The 24,310-nt window shown below is 39.7% G+C and overlaps 3 protein-coding genes across 3 annotated transcripts; all 3 read left to right on the top strand.

The window, feature by feature from the left end:
• The first annotated feature begins 35 nt into the window (after positions 1–35).
• LOC147311852 (serine/threonine-protein kinase pim-1-like) lies at positions 36–7,773 on the top strand. Its single transcript, XM_086265493.1, has 11 exons — positions 36–2,204; positions 2,408–2,481; positions 3,987–4,063; positions 4,467–4,709; positions 4,844–4,996; positions 5,118–5,212; positions 5,338–5,385; positions 5,489–5,707; positions 6,761–6,941; positions 7,028–7,198; positions 7,288–7,773. The coding sequence occupies exons 2-11, from the start codon at positions 2,474–2,476 to the stop codon at positions 7,377–7,379; spliced, it is 1,287 nt and encodes a 428-aa protein (XP_086121619.1). The 5' UTR covers positions 36–2,204; positions 2,408–2,473; the 3' UTR covers positions 7,380–7,773.
• A 1,444-nt stretch (positions 7,774–9,217) lies between these two features.
• Positions 9,218–15,835, top strand: LOC147311851 (serine/threonine-protein kinase pim-1-like). The gene is made up of 10 exons (XM_086265490.1): positions 9,218–10,361; positions 12,049–12,125; positions 12,529–12,771; positions 12,906–13,058; positions 13,180–13,274; positions 13,400–13,447; positions 13,551–13,769; positions 14,823–15,003; positions 15,090–15,260; positions 15,350–15,835. Exons 1-10 carry the CDS (start codon positions 10,354–10,356, stop codon positions 15,439–15,441), a joined length of 1,287 nt encoding a protein of 428 aa, XP_086121616.1. The 5' UTR covers positions 9,218–10,353; the 3' UTR covers positions 15,442–15,835.
• Positions 15,836–15,977: 142 nt separating this feature from the next.
• Positions 15,978–23,715, top strand: LOC147311850 (serine/threonine-protein kinase pim-1-like). The gene is made up of 10 exons (XM_086265491.1): positions 15,978–18,423; positions 19,929–20,005; positions 20,409–20,651; positions 20,786–20,938; positions 21,060–21,154; positions 21,280–21,327; positions 21,431–21,649; positions 22,703–22,883; positions 22,970–23,140; positions 23,230–23,715. Exons 1-10 carry the CDS (start codon positions 18,416–18,418, stop codon positions 23,319–23,321), a joined length of 1,287 nt encoding a protein of 428 aa, XP_086121617.1. The 5' UTR covers positions 15,978–18,415; the 3' UTR covers positions 23,322–23,715.
• Positions 23,716–24,310: the final 595 nt, after the last annotated feature.

Here is a 24,310-nt window from a genome sequence, read left to right as displayed (position 1 = left end):
TACAACAAAAATGACACTAAACAGTTGTGTTTTGTTTTAACTTTAACATATCATAATTTGATTGGTAGCAACTTTTACAACTACAGTGAGCCAATCACTCATAATTCCTAAACATGTCAATCAGGTAGGAATGAAGTAAGACATTAATAGAAATAAAGAGTTGTATGCTGACATGTAGCCCTTTCCTTGCTTAAATCATTAATATTTTTGAAAAATGAATCTGTGAGAAGACATAGCTTATCAAGATAGAACCATCTAACTAAAGATGAACCAAACTGTTCACAGTTTTATCTAACTCTGTTTTTATAAAGGCTGGTGACCCCTGTTATAGAGTCTGACAGCTGCAGGGATTATATACAAATACTCAACTATACCAGAATTAAACCAGGTCTAAATAAAAAGGAGTGAGTATCACTACAAAGATTAACCTACATTGGTCCTAATACCAGTTTGATATCAGCAAACACCGAGAGCATACATATGGCACCACAGCCATGCTATCGTTGCAAACACTGATAACAGCATAAATTGAATTAAATCAGGACTTGATGAGACATTTCGAGTATCACTAGAAATATTATAAACAGTTGTCTCCGTACCACAGTTTGCTATCAGTAAACACCAACGGCATTCATTGATGGCATAGCACATCCATGTTAGCAGTCTATAAACGATAGTTTAGCATATTAGCACAGGTATCAATAAAGGACTACCGTATTAAACACTTTTACTAACCTCAGGCAGACGGACAGGCGCTCTGCAGGTGGGATTGAGCGCCTGTAGTCGGTGTCTAGGCGGGCGATTCTTGGACCAACGCGGGACAGCAGGTCCTCAAACTGGGCGAGGGGAAGACGGCGATATCGCTGAAATCGGCCGTCATCCAGGCGCAGCTCCTGGAGCAAGTGTTGAAACTCACCAAACTGCTCACGCGTCTGGAGGACCTGATGGACCCAGGTACGGCGAGGACGTCCTTAACGCCGCTGCTCTGCTCTGCACAGTAAATAGAGAAGGGAGACTCTCTCTTCAAACGCTAGCTCGACAGCTGACAAAGATACCGGTCTGGCACAACTTCCTCCCACATTTCCGGTTCACGCACGTCAAAATATGCAATTTTGAGGCGCGATGGATTTTTCTTGGTCACGCGTTGAGGTGCGAATGTGCACGCGTCAAATTAGGGGCGTTTGGGGCGTTTTCGTTCGCGTCTATCGCGTTCAGTGTGAACACACCGTTAATGTTTTGCTTTTATTCCCCTTGTTTTTTAGTGTATTGCATTTATAAAATGAGGTTGCTGTTGTAAAATGTGTGACTTTGGCATATCCTTTAAGTGTGTGAGCTCTCATAAAAAGAAAAAAGAGATTTGTGGGATTAAAATATAATTACATTTTATCATAAGAATCAAGAATCGCACTAACTGTACCATGACATAAAACATGTGGCATTTTACCCAGCTAACTATTTTAATTGGAATTATGTTTTGTAAAGTATATTTTTTGTTTTTATTTTTTGTTTTTGAAGGCTCTGATAGGATGAATTTCTTAGACAACCAAGAAATTGAGGCACTAGTAGCTAACACTGTATTTTAAGCGAAAGCATAATTCTGGCAACCACTACCAATCAGCAATCAGAAAACAAAAATAAAAATAATGATGAGGAAAATGCAAATAGTTCATCCAATCTGGGAATCACATCAGCTTTAAGTAAATCATGCTAGCTCACTGCATGTGACAATCCCACCACCTCCTAACAACAGTATGTTGCTGTCATTAGAAGGACTACATTGTGTGATTATTTCAACAAGTGTCTGAATAAAATTTGACCAACTAATTTAGTTTGTGTGGCTATTTCTGTGTGTATAGATTAATAAAATGATTAGGTTCCATTCAGTAATCCAAATCAAGTGAGTAAACTTTGGAAATAAATCAAGAGAGGATACATACACATAATTCGGTAGTAGAACGACTTTTAGCAGCTATATCTTGAAGTAATCATTTTCTGTATGGCTTTATCATCTCACATAACTGTGGAGGACATTAGGCCCCTCTTTTAACAAAAGAAACTGTTTATTGGGCTTGATTGCTATTTAAAAGTCGGTGCTATTGTTCAGATATTTTTTCTTTTTTTTACAGCCCATTTTTTGTGCTTGTTGCATTACAGTTTTACTAAAGTAAATGACTCATTGTCTTGATACATGCTCAATCATCCAGGTAAGTACATCTTTTTTCTGTTAATATTTTTTATATGGACCAGCCTGTATCCTTATGATGTTAAGACTGCTAGATGAGCTGTTAGTGACACTGAGTTAGTCATGACTATGCTTTCTGTGTTTTTTCTCTCCCCTTTTGGTATCCTGTTCCTGCTGGATGAACCACTTCATCTGATGACTCCGCTGCGCTATCCTGCCTGGTAGATTCTCCTTGCTGCAGGTGTATGCTTCTGCCAGCTGGATGCTGTTACTGGATAGTACACCGTTCCAATGGCGCGGTAGGAACAAATTGAAACACACTAAAAGAAAAGGGTTATTGCTTAAAATTGTGTTTTAATAAATGTGTTAATGTTAATTAAGTGTTCATTGTGTGCTGGAGGTCCTACTGGTCCTATGGTGGAGCAGCTACTACCTCTCCTTTAGGAAACTTGCCTCTGATGGGATACAGATATTTGGGACACATTTCAATTCTTGTAAGGGTTTAAAAAATACACAAACTTGGAAGAGTTGGCTGGATTTGTACAAAATGAGATGGCTGGCAATGGAAAGATGCAATTCGATTGTTACATGTTTAACCCTTTAAAGCCGGTCGGAGCAGGCACGCTCTGTTTTGCGTAACTATTTTTAAATCCCTGTAGAACCGGGAACCGCGTAAGCTAGCGCAATAATTTTTTTTGCATATGAAACCAGAGTTGTACTTAAATCTTATGCCATCGGCTTGTCCTAGGTCATGGTTTCCTTACACATATAGCTTTGCAAAAATTGCATAAAAGCGCTTGCGGGAACAAAAACATAATATTCCAGAAACACGCTTTGCCGATCCGATCAGCTGTTCGTAACACTTCCCACATTGAAACAGACGTCAGCGCGAACGATCGCATGTCCACCATTTCCTGCCCGAAACCGGAAGTGACGTCATTTTCGCGGAAAATGTAGTTTTTTACTTGTAGGCCTTAAGAGCCTATACTGGTGTTTTTATAAGTCATGTTTGACTTTATGCTTTTCTGAATAGTTTCTGGGATGCTTAGAACTCGAATTGCACTGCTTAAAATAGTTTATTTTGATGCACATGCTGTTTTCTTTGCAAATTTGCATCATAGGATTGTTTTTCGTTATTCCTGCAGTATGTAAAAATTGGTGTATCTCAAAAATAAAACTATGAAGACACTCAAAATAAATTTCCTGTTGTTGTAAACTATTTTTTGCAACTTTTTTGTATTTAAAGTTTTGAGGGATAAGCCTCTTAAATTTCTCCAAGTAGAAATATATTTAAAAAAAACCAAAAACGATTTTCAATTTTTTTTGTAGTTTGTTGCACTTTTTTGCAATTAATGTAGTTACTATGGACTTAATGCATACATATTATTAAAATATGGGCTATAACAGTTGTATTGATGTATAGCAACTTGAAATGCTCCCAAAAATGGCACTACAGCATGTAAAAATATAAAGTAAGCTCTGGCGAACTTGGTTCTATGGTAGGTCTTAAAGGGTTAAACAAATAATGAAAGGATAATGAAAGAAAGTTTAATGTGAAATTACTGAATTATATGAAATATTATGGCTTTGTCTGCCAGAGTGTTTTTCTTTAAACTACTTGGGACACTGCCTTTTAGTGATGTCACTAAAAGGCAAGGTTCTAATGTTGTGTTGCCATAGTCTCCGGAGTTTACTTTTAAAGCTCACTTACAGAACTGACTTATACAGCTTAGTTAGAAAAGTCAAGCATCCAGACATTTGAAGGACTATTCACTCATTAAGGTGACATTTTCTATTTTAAAAGTTCTCAAAAAATTCAGATGAAAAAGGAAACAAGAAAAGTTACGACTGAGGCAGATAAGAAAGATCCAGGAGATCAAAGTAAGTAAAAAAAAAAAAATCCCCCAAATAACAGAATCGACATTTCTAACAATGTTGAGGCTCTGTGTATAAAACGATTCATTTTTAGAGGATTTAAATCCTGGTTTTGATTGAAACTAACCTAAGTGCAACATGTCTAATCAAAGAAAGGTTACTGGGGCACTTTGTCTTTTGGTAAAATAATGTGACAAGTTTATTCTTGGACTGAGCAGTGAAAACAGAGCAACAAGTGTCATCAGTATCTAGACTTAGTAGATGGACTCGTGTTGGTGTGTTTTTTATCAAAAGGATAAACTTGTTATTATATTGTAAGCAATACTAATTAAAAATTCAGTGACATCAAAATCCTTCTAGTCCTGATGTCGAGCGCTCTTTTTCACTAATGTGTTGTTGTTGTTTATAGATTGTAAGAGCAGGATGGCTAAAAGAAAGGCCAGTCCTGAAAAAACGATCCCCATAAAAAGAAGGAGGGTCACTGAGCAGGCTGGTCCTTCCACCAGCTCAGATGCTCATGTGGTCAGGGGAGTCAAGCGAAAGGTCCAACAAGATGAAGCGGGGACAGCCAACACAGCAAAGAAGCGTAAACTTCTTGACCATGTGAGCGGTGACAAGGGGCAGGCATCTTCCTGGTTGGACACTGGTAAAGGTAGGCTAATTAGTTGAGTGAGGGGTAGATTAAGTGTACATCTGGTTGCTAGTTTGAAGATATTAGTGTTTGGGAGATATTTGTGTCTATTATCTAATAAGCTGACGTGCTTTTGGTGTTTTCCACATCTGCAGACTGCAGCATAGAGATTTCAGAGAGCTGCAGTAAAAACAAAAAGGCTGGCAAAAGGAAAGCTGCGGGAGACACCAGGGACCCACCTAAGAAAAAGAAAGTGGACCAGGACAAAACCAAAACTGTTGCCAAAAAGTCAGTGGCTGAACAGAAACGTAAGTAGCAAGCAGCTTGGCTTTTATATTCAGGTGAAGAGCAAAATGAACATTTAGGGTACAGCAGAGAGTAATTTGTGTGACAGCTGTAGTAAAACCCAATTTGTGTTTGTCTGTTTAGGTGACTTCCAAGCGAGATACGTGGAGGAGCACCGGCTTGGAGAAGGAGGGTGTGGAGCAGTGTTTGCTGGCTACCGCATAAAGGATCATTTACCAGTAAGTGTTCAGATGGTGGTAGTAAGACAGGCAGTAACGCAGATAAGGGATAATATCGTAAGCTGTTTTACACCTTTAATTATGTCATACTGAGGAAATGCTCATCAATGCCCTGTGTCTTTTAGGTGGCCATCAAACACATCCCAAAGGGGAAAGTGTACTGCAAAGTGAAGGTAAATATGCAAGACTTGAATTGCTTTTACATTAGTGGATTGCATGCAGCGTTCACCTGTGGAACGTCTGTGCCTCATCATCCACTTTGTTGAAATATTTCAGGATGATAACGGGAAGAATGTGTCAGTGGAAGTTGCCATCATGCTGAAGCTTGCAGCTGAAGCAGATGGATCAGTGGAAACATCAGCCCCAGTGTCTCTGTTGGAGTGGTTTGACTTTGGCAGAGAGCTGATCCTGGTGATGGAGAGACCTGTCCCCGCTGTGGACCTGGATAAATACATAGAAGAAAATGGAGGATTTTTGCCAGAGGACAAGGCCAAGGCAAGTTGACTTGCTTTAGAAGAGTCTTAGACTGTACATCATTCAATCAAAGCACAGAGTGTTAGAGAAACATTAACCCATTGATTGATTATTGTCTTTTTCATCGTTTCCAGGTAGGGCTGGGCTATATCATACCATTCACGGTAATACCGGGGTAATTTTGGGCAACGATAGGAAAATGAAATATCGCGATAGAATATGGGTAAAACGCGCATGCGCAGTGCCTTTGTTTACATACGCACATGGCGGTGACGCCGCATGAATTCTGGTTGTGTTTACTGACCTCAAAACGATGACGCACAATGAGAAGAGCGAAAGTGGATCGTTGAATGAAACGGATGAACCAGAACTGGTTTGTAAAAATGCTGCAACTTTAGTGGTGTGGAACTGGTTTAGCTTTCGTCCGTCAGATACACAACAAAGCACAATTTTTGGGAGCGAATGCTAGCGGGGCGTCGTTATTACCGTGTTGTTTGGAAAATACGGCACACTTAAAATCAATCCTTTGATTTTTCTGAAACTCGACAGTGCCCCTTATAATCCCGTGTGACTTATGTATGAATTCTGGTTGTGTTTACTGACCTCAAAACGATTTTATGTACACGGCGACTTTGCTAAGCTACAAAGCAGCACCGCTCGATGGATTGTCGGAGCATTACGGCTATCGTAGGCAGGCGCCTCGCGGAGTGATACGTACTGCACCTCAACATTATATTACCGTATTGTGTGTGTATAACCTCTTTTTAAGTTTTGTGGATATTATACATGGTTATGCTGAGGATATGTCGGCCAATTTCCACTGGAAATGCCTTTTGGTTAAACTGTCAGCAAGGAATTTGCACTGTTACATTTTTATATAACTTTAATGGACATAAAAAAACAGCTGCTTGTTTAAGTGAAAATACATTGATGGGGTTTTTTGCACTAATAGTTGTGGAGTTGTAAAGTATTTTGTCTAGTGTCAATTATATCGTCAGTTATATCGTTATCGCAACTTTTCAAATGTATATCTTGATAAATATTTTTGGTCATATCGCCCTGCTCTATTTCCAGGTCATTCTGAAGCAGCTGGTTGATGCTGCGAAGCACCTGGAGGATAAACACATCTTTCACCGGGACATCAAGAGTGAGAACATTCTAATTGAGACCGGCTCAGATGTACCGCGTGTTCGTATCATCGACTTTGGACTGAGCTGCTTTGTTAAGGAGCAGTCGCAGTACCGCGTCTTCTATGGTAACATATTCTGCTCTTGCTCTTCACAGATGTCACAATTTTCGCCTTTTGTTTTAGAAGAAATTGCAATTGTGTCTGTTTATTAGGTACAGAAATTTACTCCCCTCCCGAGTGGTACGGGCGCAGTTGCTACAGGTGTGGACCCACCACGGTATGGCAAATGGGAGTGGTTCTGTACGAAGCGCTTCATGCGGGAGACTTTAACACCACGAGCTTCCTCAAAAAGCGCCTGAAATTCAAAAGACATCTGTCCAAAAGTAAGAAAACGTCACACTTCAAGACTGACTGATGGCTTGGACCACTGGAACTATCATCTTCATGTTTTTTCTCTTTCCTTTCTTTCCAGACTGCCGGGATTTCTTGGACGCGTGTTTAACCAAAGTCCCGGAGACGCGGCCGACGCTGGAGGAGCTACAGCATCACACGTGGCTGAGATAAGCATATCACACACACACACAAACACACACAATTCAGACGTTATCATTTATGTGTGATGTATGAATTACCTTGCTTTTTTTCAGGAAATAATTTTTTTAATTGGCCCACTTTAAATTTCAGTGTTTTGGAATTCCTGTAACCCCCCCAGCCATCCCAGGAAAGGGGATCTCTCTTTGAATGGGCTTTCCCGAGGTTTCTTCCCGTCAATCTGGCCCCCCCAGGGGAGTTTTTCCTCGTCTTCATAGAGAGCTTGGGCTGGGTCAGGAGCTCCATCAAAACTGTCTTTATTTAATTACTCTAATGTAATCATATACTTTAAAGTAATCAAATAAAAGACAGTAAAAATCTGAAGACTTGAAGTAAACTTCCATTAAAATAAAACTTGTTTAATTCATCTTTGCTGAGGATACTGTGTTATTACTATTTCAAGGGTCAGAACCGGTGCGATACTGGTACCCATCCCTACCCATCACTAGGGAACAGAACAAACCAGACATCAATTACAACAAAAATGACACTAAACAGTTGTGTTTTGTTTTAACTTTAACATATCATAATTTGATTGGTAGCAACTTTTACAACTACAGTGAGCCAATCACTCATAATTCCTAAACATGTCAATCAGGTAGGAATGAAGTAAGACATTAATAGAAATAAAGAGTTGTATGCTGACATGTAGCCCTTTCCTTGCTTAAATCATTAATATTTTTGAAAAATGAATCTGTGAGAAGACATAGCTTATCAAGATAGAACCATCTAACTAAAGATGAACCAAACTGTTCACAGTTTTATCTAACTCTGTTTTTATAAAGGCTGGTGACCCCTGTTATAGAGTCTGACAGCTGCAGGGATTATATACAAATACTCAACTATACCAGAATTAAACCAGGTCTAAATAAAAAGGAGTGAGTATCACTACAAAGATTAACCTACATTGGTCCTAATACCAGTTTGATATCAGCAAACACCGAGAGCATACATATGGCACCACAGCCATGCTATCGTTGCAAACACTGATAACAGCATAAATTGAATTAAATCAGGACTTGATGAGACATTTCGAGTATCACTAGAAATATTATAAACAGTTGTCTCCGTACCACAGTTTGCTATCAGTAAACACCAACGGCATTCATTGATGGCATAGCACATCCATGTTAGCAGTCTATAAACGATAGTTTAGCATATTAGCACAGGTATCAATAAAGGACTACCGTATTAAACACTTTTACTAACCTCAGGCAGACGGACAGGCGCTCTGCAGGTGGGATTGAGCGCCTGTAGTCGGTGTCTAGGCGGGCGATTCTTGGACCAACGCGGGACAGCAGGTCCTCAAACTGGGCGAGGGGAAGACGGCGATATCGCTGAAATCGGCCGTCATCCAGGCGCAGCTCCTGGAGCAAGTGTTGAAACTCACCAAACTGCTCACGCGTCTGGAGGACCTGATGGACCCAGGTACGGCGAGGACGTCCTTAACGCCGCTGCTCTGCTCTGCACAGTAAATAGAGAAGGGAGACTCTCTCTTCAAACGCTAGCTCGACAGCTGACAAAGATACCGGTCTGGCACAACTTCCTCCCACATTTCCGGTTCACGCACGTCAAAATATGCAATTTTGAGGCGCGATGGATTTTTCTTGGTCACGCGTTGAGGTGCGAATGTGCACGCGTCAAATTAGGGGCGTTTGGGGCGTTTTCGTTCGCGTCTATCGCGTTCAGTGTGAACACACCGTTAATGTTTTGCTTTTATTCCCCTTGTTTTTTAGTGTATTGCATTTATAAAATGAGGTTGCTGTTGTAAAATGTGTGACTTTGGGATATCCTTTAAGTGTGTGAGCTCTCATAAAAAGAAAAAAGAGATTTGTGGGATTAAAATATAATTACATTTTATCATAAGAATCAAGAATCGCACTAACTGTACCATGACATAAAACATGTGGCATTTTACCCAGCTAACTATTTTAATTGGAATTATGTTTTGTAAAGTATATTTTTTGTTTTTATTTTTTGTTTTTGAAGGCTCTGATAGGATGAATTTCTTAGACAACCAAGAAATTGAGGCACTAGTAGCTAACACTGTATTTTAAGCGAAAGCATAATTCTGGCAACCACTACCAATCAGCAATCAGAAAACAAAAATAAAAATAATGATGAGGAAAATGCAAATAGTTCATCCAATCTGGGAATCACATCAGCTTTAAGTAAATCATGCTAGCTCACTGCATGTGACAATCCCACCACCTCCTAACAACAGTATGTTGCTGTCATTAGAAGGACTACATTGTGTGATTATTTCAACAAGTGTCTGAATAAAATTTGACCAACTAATTTAGTTTGTGTGGCTATTTCTGTGTGTATAGATTAATAAAATGATTAGGTTCCATTCAGTAATCCAAATCAAGTGAGTAAACTTTGGAAATAAATCAAGAGAGGATACATACACATAATTCGGTAGTAGAACGACTTTTAGCAGCTATATCTTGAAGTAATCATTTTCTGTATGGCTTTATCATCTCACATAACTGTGGAGGACATTAGGCCCCTCTTTTAACAAAAGAAACTGTTTATTGGGCTTGATTGCTATTTAAAAGTCGGTGCTATTGTTCAGATATTTTTTCTTTTTTTTACAGCCCATTTTTTGTGCTTGTTGCATTACAGTTTTACTAAAGTAAATGACTCATTGTCTTGATACATGCTCAATCATCCAGGTAAGTACATCTTTTTTCTGTTAATATTTTTTATATGGACCAGCCTGTATCCTTATGATGTTAAGACTGCTAGATGAGCTGTTAGTGACACTGAGTTAGTCATGACTATGCTTTCTGTGTTTTTTCTCTCCCCTTTTGGTATCCTGTTCCTGCTGGATGAACCACTTCATCTGATGACTCCGCTGCGCTATCCTGCCTGGTAGATTCTCCTTGCTGCAGGTGTATGCTTCTGCCAGCTGGATGCTGTTACTGGATAGTACACCGTTCCAATGGCGCGGTAGGAACAAATTGAAACACACTAAAAGAAAAGGGTTATTGCTTAAAATTGTGTTTTAATAAATGTGTTAATGTTAATTAAGTGTTCATTGTGTGCTGGAGGTCCTACTGGTCCTATGGTGGAGCAGCTACTACCTCTCCTTTAGGAAACTTGCCTCTGATGGGATACATACATATTTATTAGTTTCAGGTTGGCCATTCTTGTATTTTGCTCGTTTGTGTTGTTGTGTTTGCACATCTCTGTTGCTTGTGGGGCTCGCACACAAGAATTTCACTCGCATGTGCTGTGCCAGTGTGCCTGCACATGTGATGTGACAATAAAAAGTGATTTGATTTGATTTGATTTGATACAGATATTTGGGACACATTTCAATTCTTGTAAGGGTTTAAAAAATACACAAACTTGGAAGAGTTGGCTGGATTTGTACAAAATGAGATGGCTGGCAATGGAAAGATGCAATTCGATTGTTACATGTTTAACCCTTTAAAGCCGGTCGGAGCAGGCACGCTCTGTTTTGCGTAACTATTTTTAAATCCCTGTAGAACCGGGAACCGCGTAAGCTAGCGCAATAATTTTTTTTGCATATGAAACCAGAGTTGTACTTAAATCTTATGCCATCGGCTTGTCCTAGGTCATGGTTTCCTTACACATATAGCTTTGCAAAAATTGCATAAAAGCGCTTGCGGGAACAAAAACATAATATTCCAGAAACACGCTTTGCCGATCCGATCAGCTGTTCGTAACACTTCCCACATTGAAACAGACGTCAGCGCGAACGATCGCATGTCCACCATTTCCTGCCCGAAACCGGAAGTGACGTCATTTTCGCGGAAAATGTAGTTTTTTACTTGTAGGCCTTAAGAGCCTATACTGGTGTTTTTATAAGTCATGTTTGACTTTATGCTTTTCTGAATAGTTTCTGGGATGCTTAGAACTCGAATTGCACTGCTTAAAATAGTTTATTTTGATGCACATGCTGTTTTCTTTGCAAATTTGCATCATAGGATTGTTTTTCGTTATTCCTGCAGTATGTAAAAATTGGTGTATCTCAAAAATAAAACTATGAAGACACTCAAAATAAATTTCCTGTTGTTGTAAACTATTTTTTGCAACTTTTTTGTATTTAAAGTTTTGAGGGATAAGCCTCTTAAATTTCTCCAAGTAGAAATATATTTAAAAAAAACCAAAAACGATTTTCAATTTTTTTTGTAGTTTGTTGCACTTTTTTGCAATTAATGTAGTTACTATGGACTTAATGCATACATATTATTAAAATATGGGCTATAACAGTTGTATTGATGTATAGCAACTTGAAATGCTCCCAAAAATGGCACTACAGCATGTAAAAATATAAAGTAAGCTCTGGCGAACTTGGTTCTATGGTAGGTCTTAAAGGGTTAAACAAATAATGAAAGGATAATGAAAGAAAGTTTAATGTGAAATTACTGAATTATATGAAATATTATGGCTTTGTCTGCCAGAGTGTTTTTCTTTAAACTACTTGGGACACTGCCTTTTAGTGATGTCACTAAAAGGCAAGGTTCTAATGTTGTGTTGCCATAGTCTCCGGAGTTTACTTTTAAAGCTCACTTACAGAACTGACTTATACAGCTTAGTTAGAAAAGTCAAGCATCCAGACATTTGAAGGACTATTCACTCATTAAGGTGACATTTTCTATTTTAAAAGTTCTCAAAAAATTCAGATGAAAAAGGAAACAAGAAAAGTTACGACTGAGGCAGATAAGAAAGATCCAGGAGATCAAAGTAAGTAAAAAAAAAAAAATCCCCCAAATAACAGAATCGACATTTCTAACAATGTTGAGGCTCTGTGTATAAAACGATTCATTTTTAGAGGATTTAAATCCTGGTTTTGATTGAAACTAACCTAAGTGCAACATGTCTAATCAAAGAAAGGTTACTGGGGCACTTTGTCTTTTGGTAAAATAATGTGACAAGTTTATTCTTGGACTGAGCAGTGAAAACAGAGCAACAAGTGTCATCAGTATCTAGACTTAGTAGATGGACTCGTGTTGGTGTGTTTTTTATCAAAAGGATAAACTTGTTATTATATTGTAAGCAATACTAATTAAAAATTCAGTGACATCAAAATCCTTCTAGTCCTGATGTCGAGCGCTCTTTTTCACTAATGTGTTGTTGTTGTTTATAGATTGTAAGAGCAGGATGGCTAAAAGAAAGGCCAGTCCTGAAAAAACGACCCCCATAAAAAGAAGGAGGGTCACTGAGCAGGCTGGTCCTTCCACCAGCTCAGATGCTCATGTGGTCAGGGGAGTCAAGCGAAAGGTCCAACAAGATGAAGCGGGGACAGCCAACACAGCAAAGAAGCGTAAACTTCTTGACCATGTGAGCGGTGACAAGGGGCAGGCATCTTCCTGGTTGGACACTGGTAAAGGTAGGCTAATTAGTTGAGTGAGGGGTAGATTAAGTGTACATCTGGTTGCTAGTTTGAAGATATTAGTGTTTGGGAGATATTTGTGTCTATTATCTAATAAGCTGACGTGCTTTTGGTGTTTTCCACATCTGCAGACTGCAGCATAGAGATTTCAGAGAGCTGCAGTAAAAACAAAAAGGCTGGCAAAAGGAAAGCTGCGGGAGACACCAGGGACCCACCTAAGAAAAAGAAAGTGGACCAGGACAAAACCAAAACTGTTGCCAAAAAGTCAGTGGCTGAACAGAAACGTAAGTAGCAAGCAGCTTGGCTTTTATATTCAGGTGAAGAGCAAAATGAACATTTAGGGTACAGCAGAGAGTAATTTGTGTGACAGCTGTAGTAAAACCCAATTTGTGTTTGTCTGTTTAGGTGACTTCCAAGCGAGATACGTGGAGGAGCACCGGCTTGGAGAAGGAGGGTGTGGAGCAGTGTTTGCTGGCTACCGCATAAAGGATCATTTACCAGTAAGTGTTCAGATGGTGGTAGTAAGACAGGCAGTAACGCAGATAAGGGATAATATCGTAAGCTGTTTTACACCTTTAATTATGTCATACTGAGGAAATGCTCATCAATGCCCTGTGTCTTTTAGGTGGCCATCAAACACATCCCAAAGGGGAAAGTGTACTGCAAAGTGAAGGTAAATATGCAAGACTTGAATTGCTTTTACATTAGTGGATTGCATGCAGCGTTCACCTGTGGAACGTCTGTGCCTCATCATCCACTTTGTTGAAATATTTCAGGATGATAACGGGAAGAATGTGTCAGTGGAAGTTGCCATCATGCTGAAGCTTGCAGCTGAAGCAGATGGATCAGTGGAAACATCAGCCCCAGTGTCTCTGTTGGAGTGGTTTGACTTTGGCAGAGAGCTGATCCTGGTGATGGAGAGACCTGTCCCCGCTGTGGACCTGGATAAATACATAGAAGAAAATGGAGGATTTTTGCCAGAGGACAAGGCCAAGGCAAGTTGACTTGCTTTAGAAGAGTCTTAGACTGTACATCATTCAATCAAAGCACAGAGTGTTAGAGAAACATTAACCCATTGATTGATTATTGTCTTTTTCATCGTTTCCAGGTAGGGCTGGGCTATATCATACCATTCACGGTAATACCGGGGTAATTTTGGGCAACGATAGGAAAATGAAATATCGCGATAGAATATGGGTAAAACGCGCATGCGCAGTGCCTTTGTTTACATACGCACATGGCGGTGACGCCGCATGAATTCTGGTTGTGTTTACTGACCTCAAAACGATGACGCACAATGAGAAGAGCGAAAGTGGATCGTTGAATGAAACGGATGAACCAGAACTGGTTTGTAAAAATGCTGCAACTTTAGTGGTGTGGAACTGGTTTAGCTTTCGTCCGTCAGATACACAACAAAGCACAATTTTTGGGAGCGAATGCTAGCGGGGCGTCGTTATTACCGTGTTGTTTGGAAAATACGGCACACTTAAAATCAATCCTTTGATTTTTCTGAAACTCGACAGTGCCCCTTATAATCCCGTGTGACTTATGTATGAATTCTGGTTGTGTTTACTGACCTCAAAACGATTTTATGTACACGGCGACTTTGCTAAGCTACAAAGCAGCACCGCTCGATGGATTGTCGGAGCATTACGGCTATCGTAGGCAGGCGCCTCGCGGAGTGATACGTACTGCACCTCAACATTATATTACCGTATTGTGTGTGTATAACCTCTTTTTAAGTTTTGTGGATATTATACATGGTTATGCTGAGGATATGTCGGCCAATTTCCACTGGAAATGCCTTTTGGTTAAACTGTCAGCAAGGAATTTGCACTGTTACATTTTTATATAACTTTAATGGACATAAAAAAACAGCTGCTTGTTTAAGTGAAAATACATTGATGGGGTTTTTTGCACTAATAGTTGTGGAGTTGTAAAGTATTTTGTCTAGTGTCAATTATATCGTCAGTTATATCGTTATCGCAACTTTTCAAATGTATATCTTGATAAATATTTTTGGTCATATCGCCCTGCTCTATTTCCAGGTCATTCTGAAGCAGCTGGTTGATGCTGCGAAGCACCTGGAGGATAAACACATCTTTCACCGGGACATCAAGAGTGAGAACATTCTAATTGAGACCGGCTCAGATGTACCGCGTGTTCGTATCATCGACTTTGGACTGAGCTGCTTTGTTAAGGAGCAGTCGCAGTACCGCGTCTTCTATGGTAACATATTCTGCTCTTGCTCTTCACAGATGTCACAATTTTCGCCTTTTGTTTTAGAAGAAATTGCAATTGTGTCTGTTTATTAGGTACAGAAATTTACTCCCCTCCCGAGTGGTACGGGCGCAGTTGCTACAGGTGTGGACCCACCACGGTATGGCAAATGGGAGTGGTTCTGTACGAAGCGCTTCATGCGGGAGACTTTAACACCACGAGCTTCCTCAAAAAGCGCCTGAAATTCAAAAGACATCTGTCCAAAAGTAAGAAAACGTCACACTTCAAGACTGACTGATGGCTTGGACCACTGGAACTATCATCTTCATGTTTTTTCTCTTTCCTTTCTTTCCAGACTGCCGGGATTTCTTGGACGCGTGTTTAACCAAAGTCCCGGAGACGCGGCCGACGCTGGAGGAGCTACAGCATCACACGTGGCTGAGATAAGCATATCACACACACACACAAACACACACAATTCAGACGTTATCATTTATGTGTGATGTATGAATTACCTTGCTTTTTTTCAGGAAATAATTTTTTTAATTGGCCCACTTTAAATTTCAGTGTTTTGGAATTCCTGTAACCCCCCCAGCCATCCCAGGAAAGGGGATCTCTCTTTGAATGGGCTTTCCCGAGGTTTCTTCCCGTCAATCTGGCCCCCCCAGGGGAGTTTTTCCTCGTCTTCATAGAGAGCTTGGGCTGGGTCAGGAGCTCCATCAAAACTGTCTTTATTTAATTACTCTAATGTAATCATATACTTTAAAGTAATCAAATAAAAGACAGTAAAAATCTGAAGACTTGAAGTAAACTTCCATTAAAATAAAACTTGTTTAATTCATCTTTGCTGAGGATACTGTGTTATTACTATTTCAAGGGTCAGAACCGGTGCGATACTGGTACCCATCCCTACCCATCACTAGGGAACAGAACAAACCAGACATCAATTACAACAAAAATGACACTAAACAGTTGTGTTTTGTTTTAACTTTAACATATCATAATTTGATTGGTAGCAACTTTTACAACTACAGTGAGCCAATCACTCATAATTCCTAAACATGTCAATCAGGTAGGAATGAAGTAAGACATTAATAGAAATAAAGAGTTGTATGCTGACATGTAGCCCTTTCCTTGCTTAAATCATTAATATTTTTGAAAAATGAATCTGTGAGAAGACATAGCTTATCAAGATAGAACCATCTAACTAAAGATGAACCAAACTGTTCACAGTTTTATCTAACTCTGTTTTTATAAAGGCTGGTGACCCCTGTTATAGAGTCTGACAGCTGCAGGGATTATATACAAATACTCAACTATACCAGAATTAAACCAGGTCTAAATAAAAAGGAGTGAGTATCACTACAAAGATTAACCTACATTGGTCCTAATACCAGTTTGATATCAGCAAACACCGAGAGCATACATATGGCACCACAGCCATGCTATCGTTGCAAACACTGATAACAGCATAAATTGAATTAAATCAGGACTTGATGAGACATTTCGAGTATCACTAGAAATATTATAAACAGTTGTCTCCGTACCACAGTTTGCTATCAGTAAACACCAACGGCATTCATTGATGGCATAGCACATCCATGTTAGCAGTCTATAAACGATAGTTTAGCATATTAGCACAGGTATCAATAAAGGACTACCGTATTAAACACTTTTACTAACCTCAGGCAGACGGACAGGCGCTCTGCAGGTGGGATTGAGCGCCTGTAGTCGGTGTCTAGGCGGGCGATTCTTGGACCAACGCGGGACAGCAGGTCCTCAAACTGGGCGAGGGGAAGACGGCGATATCGCTGAAATCGGCCGTCATCCAGGCGCAGCTCCTGGAGCAAGTGTTGAAACTCACCAAACTGCTCACGCGTCTGGAGGACCTGATGGACCCAGGTACGGCGAGGACGTCCTTAACGCCGCTGCTCTGCTCTGCACAGTAAATAGAGAAGGGAGACTCTCTCTTCAAACGCTAGCTCGACAGCTGACAAAGATACCGGTCTGGCACAACTTCCTCCCACATTTCCGGTTCACGCACGTCAAAATATGCAATTTTGAGGCGCGATGGATTTTTCTTGGTCACGCGTTGAGGTGCGAATGTGCACGCGTCAAATTAGGGGCGTTTGGGGCGTTTTCGTTCGCGTCTATCGCGTTCAGTGTGAACACACCGTTAATGTTTTGCTTTTATTCCCCTTGTTTTTTAGTGTATTGCATTTATAAAATGAGGTTGCTGTTGTAAAATGTGTGACTTTGGCATATCCTTTAAGTGTGTGAGCTCTCATAAAAAGAAAAAAGAGATTTGTGGGATTAAAATATAATTACATTTTATCATAAGAATCAAGAATCGCACTAACTGTACCATGACATAAAACATGTGGCATTTTACCCAGCTAACTATTTTAATTGGAATTATGTTTTGTAAAGTATATTTTTTGTTTTTATTTTTTGTTTTTGAAGGCTCTGATAGGATGAATTTCTTAGACAACCAAGAAATTGAGGCACTAGTAGCTAACACTGTATTTTAAGCGAAAGCATAATTCTGGCAACCACTACCAATCAGCAATCAGAAAACAAAAATAAAAATAATGATGAGGAAAATGCAAATAGTTCATCCAATCTGGGAATCACATCAGCTTTAAGTAAATCATGCTAGCTCACTGCATGTGACAATCCCACCACCTCCTAACAACAGTATGTTGCTGTCATTAGAAGGACTACATTGTGTGATTATTTCAACAAGTGTCTGAATAAAATTTGACCAACTAATTTAGTTTGTGTGGCTATTTCTGTGTGTATAGATTAATAAAATGATTAGGTTCCATTCAGTAATCCAAATCAAGTGAGTAAACTTTGGAAATAAATCAAGAGAGGATACATACACATAATTCGGTAGTAGAACGACTTTTAGCAGCTATATCTTGAAGTAATCATTTTCTGTATGGCTTTATCATCTCACATAACTGTGGAGGACATTAGGCCCCTCTTTTAACAAAAGAAACTGTTTATTGGGCTTGATTGCTATTTAAAAGTCGGTGCTATTGTTCAGATATTTTTTCTTTTTTTTACAGCCCATTTTTTGTGCTTGTTGCATTACAGTTTTACTAAAGTAAATGACTCATTGTCTTGATACATGCTCAATCATCCAGGTAAGTACATCTTTTTTCTGTTAATATTTTTTATATGGACCAGCCTGTATCCTTATGATGTTAAGACTGCTAGATGAGCTGTTAGTGACACTGAGTTAGTCATGACTATGCTTTCTGTGTTTTTTCTCTCCCCTTTTGGTATCCTGTTCCTGCTGGATGAACCACTTCATCTGATGACTCCGCTGCGCTATCCTGCCTGGTAGATTCTCCTTGCTGCAGGTGTATGCTTCTGCCAGCTGGATGCTGTTACTGGATAGTACACCGTTCCAATGGCGCGGTAGGAACAAATTGAAACACACTAAAAGAAAAGGGTTATTGCTTAAAATTGTGTTTTAATAAATGTGTTAATGTTAATTAAGTGTTCATTGTGTGCTGGAGGTCCTACTGGTCCTATGGTGGAGCAGCTACTACCTCTCCTTTAGGAAACTTGCCTCTGATGGGATACAGATATTTGGGACACATTTCAATTCTTGTAAGGGTTTAAAAAATACACAAACTTGGAAGAGTTGGCTGGATTTGTACAAAATGAGATGGCTGGCAATGGAAAGATGCAATTCGATTGTTACATGTTTAACCCTTTAAAGCCGGTCGGAGCAGGCACGCTCTGTTTTGCGTAACTATTTTTAAATCCCTGTAGAACCGGGAACCGCGTAAGCTAGCGCAATAATTTTTTTTGCATATGAAACCAGAGTTGTACTTAAATCTTATGCCATCGGCTTGTCCTAGGTCATGGTTTCCTTACACATATAGCTTTGCAAAAATTGCATAAAAGCGCTTGCGGGAACAAAAACATAATATTCCAGAAACACGCTTTGCCGATCCGATCAGCTGTTCGTAACACTTCCCACATTGAAACAGACGTCAGCGCGAACGATTGCATGTCCACCATTTCCTGCCCGAAACCGGAAGTGACGTCATTTTCGCGGAAAATGTAGTTTTTTACTTGTAGGCCTTAAGAGCCTATACTGGTGTTTTTATAAGTCATGTTTGACTTTATGCTTTTCTGAATAGTTTCTGGGATGCTTAGAACTCGAATTGCACTGCTTAAAATAGTTTATTTTGATGCACATGCTGTTTTCTTTGCAAATTTGCATCATAGGATTGTTTTTCGTTATTCCTGCAGTATGTAAAAATTGGTGTATCTCAAAAATAAAACTATGAAGACACTCAAAATAAATTTCCTGTTGTTGTAAACTATTTTTTGCAACTTTTTTGTATTTAAAGTTTTGAGGGATAAGCCTCTTAAATTTCTCCAAGTAGAAATATATTTAAAAAAAACCAAAAACGATTTTCAATTTTTTTTGTAGTTTGTTGCACTTTTTTGCAATTAATGTAGTTACTATGGACTTAATGCATACATATTATTAAAATATGGGCTATAACAGTTGTATTGATGTATAGCAACTTGAAATGCTCCCAAAAATGGCACTACAGCATGTAAAAATATAAAGTAAGCTCTGGCGAACTTGGTTCTATGGTAGGTCTTAAAGGGTTAAACAAATAATGAAAGGATAATGAAAGAAAGTTTAATGTGAAATTACTGAATTATATGAAATATTATGGCTTTGTCTGCCAGAGTGTTTTTCTTTAAACTACTTGGGACACTGCCTTTTAGTGATGTCACTAAAAGGCAAGGTTCTAATGTTGTGTTGCCATAGTCTCCGGAGTTTACTTTTAAAGCTCACTTACAGAACTGACTTATACAGCTTAGTTAGAAAAGTCAAGCATCCAGACATTTGAAGGACTATTCACTCATTAAGGTGACATTTTCTATTTTAAAAGTTCTCAAAAAATTCAGATGAAAAAGGAAACAAGAAAAGTTACGACTGAGGCAGATAAGAAAGATCCAGGAGATCAAAGTAAGTAAAAAAAAAAAAATCCCCCAAATAACAGAATCGACATTTCTAACAATGTTGAGGCTCTGTGTATAAAACGATTCATTTTTAGAGGATTTAAATCCTGGTTTTGATTGAAACTAACCTAAGTGCAACATGTCTAATCAAAGAAAGGTTACTGGGGCACTTTGTCTTTTGGTAAAATAATGTGACAAGTTTATTCTTGGACTGAGCAGTGAAAACAGAGCAACAAGTGTCATCAGTATCTAGACTTAGTAGATGGACTCGTGTTGGTGTGTTTTTTATCAAAAGGATAAACTTGTTATTATATTGTAAGCAATACTAATTAAAAATTCAGTGACATCAAAATCCTTCTAGTCCTGATGTCGAGCGCTCTTTTTCACTAATGTGTTGTTGTTGTTTATAGATTGTAAGAGCAGGATGGCTAAAAGAAAGGCCAGTCCTGAAAAAACGACCCCCATAAAAAGAAGGAGGGTCACTGAGCAGGCTGGTCCTTCCACCAGCTCAGATGCTCATGTGGTCAGGGGAGTCAAGCGAAAGGTCCAACAAGATGAAGCGGGGACAGCCAACACAGCAAAGAAGCGTAAACTTCTTGACCATGTGAGCGGTGACAAGGGGCAGGCATCTTCCTGGTTGGACACTGGTAAAGGTAGGCTAATTAGTTGAGTGAGGGGTAGATTAAGTGTACATCTGGTTGCTAGTTTGAAGATATTAGTGTTTGGGAGATATTTGTGTCTATTATCTAATAAGCTGACGTGCTTTTGGTGTTTTCCACATCTGCAGACTGCAGCATAGAGATTTCAGAGAGCTGCAGTAAAAACAAAAAGGCTGGCAAAAGGAAAGCTGCGGGAGACACCAGGGACCCACCTAAGAAAAAGAAAGTGGACCAGGACAAAACCAAAACTGTTGCCAAAAAGTCAGTGGCTGAACAGAAACGTAAGTAGCAAGCAGCTTGGCTTTTATATTCAGGTGAAGAGCAAAATGAACATTTAGGGTACAGCAGAGAGTAATTTGTGTGACAGCTGTAGTAAAACCCAATTTGTGTTTGTCTGTTTAGGTGACTTCCAAGCGAGATACGTGGAGGAGCACCGGCTTGGAGAAGGAGGGTGTGGAGCAGTGTTTGCTGGCTACCGCATAAAGGATCATTTACCAGTAAGTGTTCAGATGGTGGTAGTAAGACAGGCAGTAACGCAGATAAGGGATAATATCGTAAGCTGTTTTACACCTTTAATTATGTCATACTGAGGAAATGCTCATCAATGCCCTGTGTCTTTTAGGTGGCCATCAAACACATCCCAAAGGGGAAAGTGTACTGCAAAGTGAAGGTAAATATGCAAGACTTGAATTGCTTTTACATTAGTGGATTGCATGCAGCGTTCACCTGTGGAACGTCTGTGCCTCATCATCCACTTTGTTGAAATATTTCAGGATGATAACGGGAAGAATGTGTCAGTGGAAGTTGCCATCATGCTGAAGCTTGCAGCTGAAGCAGATGGATCAGTGGAAACATCAGCCCCAGTGTCTCTGTTGGAGTGGTTTGACTTTGGCAGAGAGCTGATCCTGGTGATGGAGAGACCTGTCCCCGCTGTGGACCTGGATAAATACATAGAAGAAAATGGAGGATTTTTGCCAGAGGACAAGGCCAAGGCAAGTTGACTTGCTTTAGAAGAGTCTTAGACTGTACATCATTCAATCAAAGCACAGAGTGTTAGAGAAACATTAACCCATTGATTGATTATTGTCTTTTTCATCGTTTCCAGGTAGGGCTGGGCTATATCATACCATTCACGGTAATACCGGGGTAATTTTGGGCAACGATAGGAAAATGAAATATCGCGATAGAATATGGGTAAAACGCGCATGCGCAGTGCCTTTGTTTACATACGCACATGGCGGTGACGCCGCATGAATTCTGGTTGTGTTTACTGACCTCAAAACGATGACGCACAATGAGAAGAGCGAAAGTGGATCGTTGAATGAAACGGATGAACCAGAACTGGTTTGTAAAAATGCTGCAACTTTAGTGGTGTGGAACTGGTTTAGCTTTCGTCCGTCAGATACACAACAAAGCACAATTTTTGGGAGCGAATGCTAGCGGGGCGTCGTTATTACCGTGTTGTTTGGAAAATACGGCACACTTAAAATCAATCCTTTGATTTTTCTGAAACTCGACAGTGCCCCTTATAATCCCGTGTGACTTATGTATGAATTCTGGTTGTGTTTACTGACCTCAAAACGATTTTATGTACACGGCGACTTTGCTAAGCTACAAAGCAGCACCGCTCGATGGATTGTCGGAGCATTACGGCTATCGTAGGCAGGCGCCTCGCGGAGTGATACGTACTGCACCTCAACATTATATTACCGTATTGTGTGTGTATAACCTCTTTTTAAGTTTTGTGGATATTATACATGGTTATGCTGAGGATATGTCGGCCAATTTCCACTGGAAATGCCTTTTGGTTAAACTGTCAGCAAGGAATTTGCACTGTTACATTTTTATATAACTTTAATGGACATAAAAAAACAGCTGCTTGTTTAAGTGAAAATACATTGATGGGGTTTTTTGCACTAATAGTTGTGGAGTTGTAAAGTATTTTGTCTAGTGTCAATTATATCGTCAGTTATATCGTTATCGCAACTTTTCAAATGTATATCTTGATAAATATTTTTGGTCATATCGCCCTGCTCTATTTCCAGGTCATTCTGAAGCAGCTGGTTGATGCTGCGAAGCACCTGGAGGATAAACACATCTTTCACCGGGACATCAAGAGTGAGAACATTCTAATTGAGACCGGCTCAGATGTACCGCGTGTTCGTATCATCGACTTTGGACTGAGCTGCTTTGTTAAGGAGCAGTCGCAGTACCGCGTCTTCTATGGTAACATATTCTGCTCTTGCTCTTCACAGATGTCACAATTTTCGCCTTTTGTTTTAGAAGAAATTGCAATTGTGTCTGTTTATTAGGTACAGAAATTTACTCCCCTCCCGAGTGGTACGGGCGCAGTTGCTACAGGTGTGGACCCACCACGGTATGGCAAATGGGAGTGGTTCTGTACGAAGCGCTTCATGCGGGAGACTTTAACACCACGAGCTTCCTCAAAAAGCGCCTGAAATTCAAAAGACATCTGTCCAAAAGTAAGAAAACGTCACACTTCAAGACTGACTGATGGCTTGGACCACTGGAACTATCATCTTCATGTTTTTTCTCTTTCCTTTCTTTCCAGACTGCCGGGATTTCTTGGACGCGTGTTTAACCAAAGTCCCGGAGACGCGGCCGACGCTGGAGGAGCTACAGCATCACACGTGGCTGAGATAAGCATATCACACACACACACAAACACACACAATTCAGACGTTATCATTTATGTGTGATGTATGAATTACCTTGCTTTTTTTCAGGAAATAATTTTTTTAATTGGCCCACTTTAAATTTCAGTGTTTTGGAATTCCTGTAACCCCCCCAGCCATCCCAGGAAAGGGGATCTCTCTTTGAATGGGCTTTCCCGAGGTTTCTTCCCGTCAATCTGGCCCCCCCAGGGGAGTTTTTCCTCGTCTTCATAGAGAGCTTGGGCTGGGTCAGGAGCTCCATCAAAACTGTCTTTATTTAATTACTCTAATGTAATCATATACTTTAAAGTAATCAAATAAAAGACAGTAAAAATCTGAAGACTTGAAGTAAACTTCCATTAAAATAAAACTTGTTTAATTCATCTTTGCTGAGGATACTGTGTTATTACTATTTCAAGGATTGTATTTTACCTACGATGTATTTTGAAAAGTAAGAAAATTAAAAGGTAAATCAGGTTCAGGTATATACAAAGAAAGTCACGCTACCACTGCTCTGGAGACTTCCATCTGTTGCCCTAACCCCCAACCAGTATTGACAGATTTCCTGGTTCTAGCAGAGGTTGCAGCAGTTTTTCCTTCCCACTGTTGCTGATTGTTTGCTCATAGTGGGCTGTCTGATTGGTGGGATTCTTTCTCTAATATGGTGGGTTCTCTACCTTACGATGTAAAGTGACGGATGTGATTTGATGCTATAGTTACGATTGAATTTATTTGTTAATGTCCGTTCAAGAAAGTTTGATATTTCTTAATATCCGTCTATGCTCAGTGTGAACTGTGAGCTGTTTGACTGATCACCTAATGTGTGACAAAAGAATGCGCTGTGATGCTAATGACAGTCTGCGCTCTCTTACCTGTCTGCAAAGGTTGGCCATAAAATTACTGCTGCAATTTATCGGAGATGTGCAGAAGCAGAGGGAATTTACCGGATTTAAAAATGATGTAATTCATGCAATATTG

The sequence above is a fragment of the Aulonocara sp. 'chitande type north' Nkhata Bay genome, linkage group LG16 (genome assembly GCF_057382095.1).
Source record: "Aulonocara sp. 'chitande type north' Nkhata Bay isolate Kocher_YH1m ecotype deep benthic linkage group LG16, A_spYH_male_GT1.1, whole genome shotgun sequence".
In the NCBI taxonomy this organism is placed as follows: domain Eukaryota; kingdom Metazoa; phylum Chordata; class Actinopteri; order Cichliformes; family Cichlidae; genus Aulonocara; species Aulonocara sp. 'chitande type north' Nkhata Bay.
This window is presented reverse-complemented; position numbering and strand designations above follow the sequence as displayed.